Genomic DNA, 7,235 nt, shown 5'->3' with positions numbered 1-7,235 from the left:
ATGATAGAGACAACCGTTCGACCTTCGAAGAAAAAGAAGCAAGACAAAACTCCAATCGGGACTGATTGTGACCCACTTCTTCCATCAACCATCAAGTCATCTAACCACCCTCGAGTATTAAAAAAACTAACCAAAAAAGCCCGAGCTAAATCAACTACAATCCAACCCCCAACTTCATTCATCACATCTATCCCACTTTCAAAACCGAATTCTACTCTAGACTTGAATCTTAATAAAAGAGAAGAAAAACGAAAATCAAGTAAAGTGGAAAGGTTTCCATCTTTCGATTTAGAAAAAGGGACGATCATCAGTTCAGTTGGTTCGGTTCATCGGTTACCAAACCTTACGGGACTTTGGATTAAGACTTGTTGTACTCAAGCCAGTGGATTGATTCCACGAGAGTTGAATGGATTTAAAAGTATTCAACAGATGATGGTTGGTCAAAAGAATTTGAATGATCGAATGGAGATGTGTCAGATTAGTGATGGGTTTAGTTTTGAAGATCGGTTGAAGATTAATTCAGTTGAGAGGATGGTAATGGGTCAGTTTCCTTTGAGTAAGTTGAGAACTGAACAAGAAGAATTGGCTTTGGAAATCGATTGAGGTTTACCAAGAATTCGTCTTTCTCTTCTTTTTCTTTATCTGGCTTTCGGGTTTTGATTTCATCATTGATATACCTAACCCAGATCTATTCATTTTTTCTCTTTGCTTTTTCTCGTTTTATCTCTCTTCTCTCTCTTTGCTTCAATTTGACGATTCTTCTTGTATAAAAACATCCTCATTGACATCACTTCTTCATCATCATTTTTTTTGTTTAGTTCTTTGAATGTATGTAATTCAAACACCAAAATCATTTAATTTATTTGCAAAAAAATTGTATACAAAAGCAAACAAAAAGTTTTTTTTCCTTCTTTTTTTTTGATCTCTAACTACACATTTTTTTTTTCATAAAAGAAGCCAAATCATCATCATTATTAACACATTCCTTTTTTTTCTCCTTTTTTTTTTGGGAAGTTTTTTTTTTTTTACTTTTTTTCAAAAATAAAAAAATCCAAAATTGGTTGATTTTAACAATTTTTAGTAAGAAATCAACCTTTTATACGCGTTATTTATGTGAATTTAAATGAAGTAAAATAAGTAGTTGTAGTGTAGTGAGTTTGATTTAATTCTGGTTTTTGTCAAAATCAAAATGATTTTATTTACCAAGGAAATTCTAAATGTATATATTGTATATGGATAAAAACAGTATTTTTTGAGTTTGGTTGAGGATCAGATGAAGTTTGTACAGCCGTTCCAAGAAAGGTTGACAACTTTTTTTTGGAGAAAGTTGTCTCCGCAGCGGCTGAAACCAAAGACAAAACTTGATTACAGGTTTATTATTTCCTGTATTCTTCCAATTAGCGGAGAGACAAAATCAAGTGAGGGACAAAACCCGGGTTTTGCACATTGGCAAGATTTCCAAAAAAATCAATCTTTGTTGGAACAGCTGTAGTTGAGGTTTAAAAGATTTACAGTCAATCCAAAATAGCTTGGCCCGCCGAGTTTTTGTAAAATAATATTTTGCTGAATACAGGCCGAAATATGCTTGTATTGAGCCTTCAATCAAGATGAGTGAGATCTCGATTGAATTTGGCCACTGGCCAGTTGACCGCTATTGAGCTACACTTAACCATCCTCATTGCCTAAAACATCATCGATCTTCCCCATTCTTTCACATTCGTCAGATTACAATCCACTACACTATGCCATTTGTCAAATACAGCCCTCAACTCAAAGTCATTGCCCTCAACAAATGGCTTCTAGGACAATCCATTTCAGCAATCAACAACAAGCTTCTCACCAATATTTCTGCCAAGTCCTTCAGACAATGGAGGAATCTTTACAAACTCACTCACTGTGTCATCAGAAACACCATGACCTACAAGAGACGAGGCCGTCCGACTTTGTACTCTAAGGAAGACCGCAAGTTCATGGTCGAGCTTATCGAAGACGATCCGACCCTTTTCCTGGATGAAGTTCAAGAGGCAATGTATGATCACACTGATCTACTCGCATGTCGCCAGACTATCGCAAACGATTTGAAAGAACGGCTATTCTTAACGGTTCACACGGTTTCAAAGGTTGATCCCAACCAATCCGCGGAACATCGGGCAGCTTATTCCATCCAGATTGCTAATGTTGATCCCAAATGCCTCGTCTTCCTGGGTAAGTTCAATTTCTTAGTCATATCTTCATTGAATAAGTTGTTAACTGACTTACTTTTCTCTTTCAGACGAGATCGGTCTAACATCACTAGAGGTCATGCGAAACAAAGTCAGATCGAAGAAAGGTGAACGACCAGCAAAGTTGAAGCAAAAACGATGCAGACCCCATTACAGCATGCTTGCAGCCATATGCAAAATGGGGTTGCTCGCAGTACATTCAAAATTCAATGCATACCTTCAAAAGGATTTTGAAGCATTCCTCAAGCACATATTGGTAGGTTTATCGGCTTCCTTTCTTCTATTCTTTTACACATCCAATGAAGCTGACTGTTTTTCAATTCATCCATACCACTTCCAGCTGCCTGTCATGAATAGATACCCAGCTCGTAACTCGGTATTGGTGCTAGACAATTGCACCATCCATCATGGTGGATCAATTGAACGTCTGTGCAACTCATTGGGCATCCTTGTCCATTATCTACCACCGTACTCACCGGACTTTAACCCAATCGAATGAATTTTCAAGGTCTTCAAAGATCGACTCAGAAGAAATCAGACTCTAGAGGATGCAATTAATAAGCTGCGATGTTTGATGGTGATTATGAGTGAAGTGTCCACAAGTAGCCTGATCGAGAAACTTTATGGGACATGTGGGTATTATTGATACGATCTGGAGAAGCTCAAAATGTTTCATTCTATGAAGAAGGTTTTGATTGTATTTTCTCATCTCAATCCTAAAGAGAGAAGTCATGTATCGTCTCACAAAAACAATTCTCTATATCTGTCCTGAGTAATCAAAAGGGTTTCCATACCCATCATTATTTGTTTGAATATGTTGATCAAAAATGAGCCAGAATTCCCACTTCTTGAAGAGCTTATCTCTGAGCTCACGTGCAATTTTCCTAATCGAGTCTCAGAGTTTAAAGTAACCAAAGTTGAACTGCACATTTCAACAAAGAAGATATTTTAGGATTGATTGAGAAACTTCTGTAATCAGTTTTATGAATCTCCATAGAATTGATCATCTTGTTTCTCAAAAAGTTGCTCATTTCCATCAATTGTGAGATGATGAAGTTGAGAATCAGGATAGCCAAAAGTGTGTTGAGATAAAAGTTGAATACAATTTGAATGAACCCATATGAAAGAGTCACCTCAATAAGGCTTCAATTTCACTCAAGTGTTCTTTTAAAAAATCTCACTATGGAAAAAGGCTAATGGTCTTATAGACCGGGTTTTCACAGGTTCATACATAAGATTTCATTTCAGCAGTAACAGTCAAACAGTTGGTCTTTTACGGGGGTTAATAATGAATACAATATCTGCTAAGCTACAAGGATGACAAGTGCTTGCTACAATAAAATTTGTTACAAATTTCAATCTTTTTTGATTGAATTAATCCCAGAAGCCGGGATTCTTGCGTTTCTTGAGTTCAGCTCGATATAATGGGGCTTGGTTGTGTAAACGTACTGCAGCTTCAAAAGCAAATCCCAACCCAGCAAGGGTTGGAACATCTAAAGAGGGCGAAAGTAACGCTTCATAATCGATGATGTCGAGCTTCTTGAGAAGGGCACAGGTGTTTTCATTGTTTGGTGAAATCTTGGCCCGATCAAGGAACTCTTCCAAAGGCGGAAGAGGACCTGGCACTGGTGACTCCGTACGAGTGTCTGGCATTTGCAAAGTAGATTGAATGGTACCCGAAGTAGATTGAATGGTATCGGCAGTGGCAATTGAACATCGATGAGGTTGATCTAGTATACAGAGAAATCAGAATTCAGGTAGCTTGGGTGGAGTCATCTCGGTAACTCCAGCTTTGCGTTTGAACTGGTTCAAAAAAGGAAAAGTCAATAAAAGACAATTGACATGACAGAAATATGGAAATATGGAGTGACTTACCAATGCAGTTGCCCAAGTATCCATCGTCGAATGGCTCAAGTGGACTGCCTTGTTGGTATTTTCCGGTTTGATAAGTCCCATACACTCCCGACCTCCGATTGAGACGCATCCATAGTCCTGCATGAGCTTAACTCGGATACGCTGCCATTCTGGATTAACATCAATATCCTGTAATCAAAGAGGGATCAGTAAAGTTTTATGATGAGGCCAAGATGAACTCAATACTTACGTGCATTTCTAATTCGTCAATTCGATGAGGAGCTAATGAGTTTGGATGACTGTCAAGTGTGGCTCGATCAAAAGTGTCCTCCTGTGCAGTGTTTTTGGAAAAAGAACATCATCAGCAAATGAGATTTCAGAAAAGGAATTGAAAAGTAAAAAACTAACTTACCTTTGATTTGAGACAATTGGCAGTCTTTGGATTATCAATGAACAGCTTAAAACCAACTTCTTTACCCTTGTTGTCCTTCATGGTTTCCTTGAACTGGTCAAGGACCACCTCCAATGCAATAAATTTCAAGGCCGACTTGAGAAACGGTCCACGGCCAGCCACATAGCCTTTGAATGCCAACTTACCAGCTAGATCAGCCTCTCTGAGAAGTGATCCGCATACCGCTTTGACTTCAGCACAAGCATCGAAGACGGCCTCTTTGAAATTGACAAGTGAAGCTCCGTGGATTTGAATGACGGAGTCGAAAGCTGGCTCACTCGTGAGATTGATGTACTTCTGGGTGGTTCCGGCTTGTTTTTCAGCCTTGGTCTTTGGGATTGGAGTATAGACGTGGAACCATAGCTTCACGAGGCTTGGTTTAGCCTTGTCAGCTTCCAAGCTATCTTGAACGGCCGCTTCAGGGTATCGTGGCGGTGGTGTAACAGTTAAGTCGATGTCAACATGTGGTTCTGAATCAGAATCACATGAGTCAAATAGACGAAATATGGTTTGAACATGATGATGAAAGCTGGAACTTACCAGTCACAGCTCGAGGTTGAACTTGAATGTCGTGATTCTCAAGCATTGGGTCTCAGAGAGCCTGATCAATATGGTCATTGAGAGACATTGGTGGGGCTGGAACTAAAAGTTTTGAATAATGGACAGAGAAAAGAATGAGAGTAAGAAGGCAAGATGAGAGATTTCGAGATGGATTGAGTGTACTCACCTGGCGGCGGTCCACGAAGTCAACACTCAAATTCCTGGAAGCCTGGTTCGCGTTTCGGATCCAAATGGATCAATTTGTTATCTTGATATTGACGTGGGCCGCCGGTAACGTCTTCAAAATGATGGCCACGCCTGTGGAGAGAAATCAAAGGTAAAGATCTATCAAACAACTTCGATCGAGTGAAATTGAATCAAAGAAAGCTTACTTGAACATTTGATAAGGGGTACCTTCCCTACCACGTTCAGGGCTAAGGCCTTCAGGTCCAGCTTGTCTTGCTTGGCAAATCGCACTAAAGAAACCATTGGTCAGTGAATCATTATCGATAAGAAACAGTTTTTGAATACTCACAGTTCTTCACGTCTTTTCTGTTCAGCTTCTAAGAGGAGTTGTTTTTTGGTAGGTCTTTTGACCATCATGGATTTGGAATAGATTTTTGGGATAGTTGTGGTGGGATCGAGGGTATAGTCGTGGTGGGATGGAGGGTATGAAGGGTATGGAGTCGAGAGTGGTCAACTGGTCAGTGGCCAAATTCAATCGAGATCTCACTCATCTTGATTGAAGGCTATGCTTATATTTTTGCCTGTATTGGCAAAATATTATTTTACAAAAACTCGGCGGGCCAAGCTATTTTGGATTGACTGTAGATGAGGTTAAAAAAAGATATTTACATGAATGTTGGGTTAACTGAATCTTGAAAAAAGACTTGTAATGTGAGCTGATTCCAAGTCTCAAGAACTTCCTTCAGTACATCTTGTAGCCTATATAAGCATCAAAATGAATTCAGTATTCTGAAGATTTCTGGTTCAGTTATCAACATCTATTGTGATTTGTTTCAGAGACCTCTTTGATTCTTGAATGATGAATGATGAGTGTATCTTGAAGACTTGGTACATAGTAGTAATCCAATCCTAGATTAACCATATTACCTTCTCATTGAGTTTGATTCATTTTTATTTCAAGAGATATATAATCCGTTAAATCTATCTTGATAATCTCTTTCTTCAAATCATTAAACTATATCTCTATTTATTTATAGATGGAAACTCAACAAATCTAAACTGGATTCTCAGAAATATACATTTCAAAAAAAGAAGGCAAAAAAAGGAATCTGATCATTCAATTGTTTGATGATCATTATAAAAAAATGCATAAAATTCCAAAAAAAGATTCAACTTATAATGCTAAACTGATGCATAAAACAAAAAACAAAAACTCAAAAGACGTTTGAAATTACATTGATACTAATAAGTTTTTCTTCTTTGAGTAACACTAATCCTTAAAAGAAATCTCAAGTTCGTAAATATAAGCGTGTTGATTGAAATCATTTATATATATATATATATATATTGAGCAAATATAGAATACCGTCCTGATCAATTTTCAAAAAGATCTTATCTAGATCAATTCCCTTTAGACGTTTGTTTTCATTAGTAAGTAGATTGACTTACGTGTTTTGGATTGGTATGTGGTTTCATAATTTCAAAGAATTAGATCCTTGTTTATCAGACTTTAATTTGGATTCTAATTTCTGTCTAACATGATCCAAGAACCCTTCACTAGAAGTTTCCAAATCAAAACCCAAAAAAAACCAAAAAAAAACATCACATCAATCGTCAAACCCACGAAAAAAAAAATCACATCCAACCGATTCAAATCAATCAATAAATAGATCAAATGAGATTTTTTGTTTTCGACTGATCCACTTACGTAGTTACATATTTAGATGAATCAATCTCTTTACCCCAAATAGCAATCGCCAAATCTTTCGTCATCACCTCATCACGATCAACAGATTCTACACAACATTCTTCCAACGTTTTAGCAAAGCTAATCAAAGCTTCATTGGAATCTAATTTCCCTCTGAATGCTAAACCTCTTGTCCATGCATAAATCGAAGCAATCGAATTAGTCGAAGTTGGGTTTCCCTTTTTAACAAATTCCCAAATTCGAATGTTTTCAATATCTCAGTTTTTTTCAATTA

General features: G+C 37.5%; 4 protein-coding genes across 4 annotated transcripts; 1 reads left to right on the top strand and 3 right to left on the bottom strand.

Annotated features, from left to right (window-relative positions):
• On the top strand, positions 1-1,208 carry MELLADRAFT_118732 (uncharacterized protein; the record flags this gene model as incomplete). Its single annotated transcript, XM_007419703.1, has 1 exon — positions 1-1,208. The coding sequence occupies one exon, from the start codon at positions 1-3 to the stop codon at positions 601-603; it is 603 nt and encodes a 200-aa protein (XP_007419765.1).
• Positions 1,209-3,440: 2,232 nt separating this feature from the next.
• MELLADRAFT_73760 (uncharacterized protein) lies at positions 3,441-4,233 on the bottom strand (the record flags this gene model as incomplete). Its single annotated transcript, XM_007419702.1, has 2 exons — positions 3,441-4,025; positions 4,098-4,233. The coding sequence occupies one exon, from the start codon at positions 3,873-3,875 to the stop codon at positions 3,597-3,599; it is 279 nt and encodes a 92-aa protein (XP_007419764.1).
• Positions 4,234-4,293: 60 nt separating this feature from the next.
• On the bottom strand, positions 4,294-5,113 carry MELLADRAFT_90476 (uncharacterized protein; the record flags this gene model as incomplete). The annotated part of the gene is made up of 3 exons (XM_007419701.1): positions 4,294-4,407; positions 4,489-4,997; positions 5,068-5,113. The coding sequence occupies 3 exons, from the start codon at positions 5,111-5,113 to the stop codon at positions 4,294-4,296; spliced, it is 669 nt and encodes a 222-aa protein (XP_007419763.1).
• Positions 5,114-6,725: 1,612 nt separating this feature from the next.
• MELLADRAFT_114701 (uncharacterized protein) lies at positions 6,726-7,179 on the bottom strand (the record flags this gene model as incomplete). Its single annotated transcript, XM_007419700.1, has 2 exons — positions 6,726-6,810; positions 6,962-7,179. Coding segments are annotated over 2 exons (303 nt in total), but the record flags the coding sequence as incomplete, so codon positions are not given.
• Positions 7,180-7,235: the final 56 nt, after the last annotated feature.

The sequence above is a fragment of the Melampsora larici-populina genome, assembly GCF_000204055.1.
Source record: "Melampsora larici-populina 98AG31 unplaced genomic scaffold MELLAscaffold_388, whole genome shotgun sequence".
Lineage (NCBI taxonomy): Eukaryota > Fungi > Basidiomycota > Pucciniomycetes > Pucciniales > Melampsoraceae > Melampsora > Melampsora laricis-populina.
Note: the sequence above shows the minus strand (reverse complement) of the source record. Positions and strands in the feature narration are given on the sequence as shown.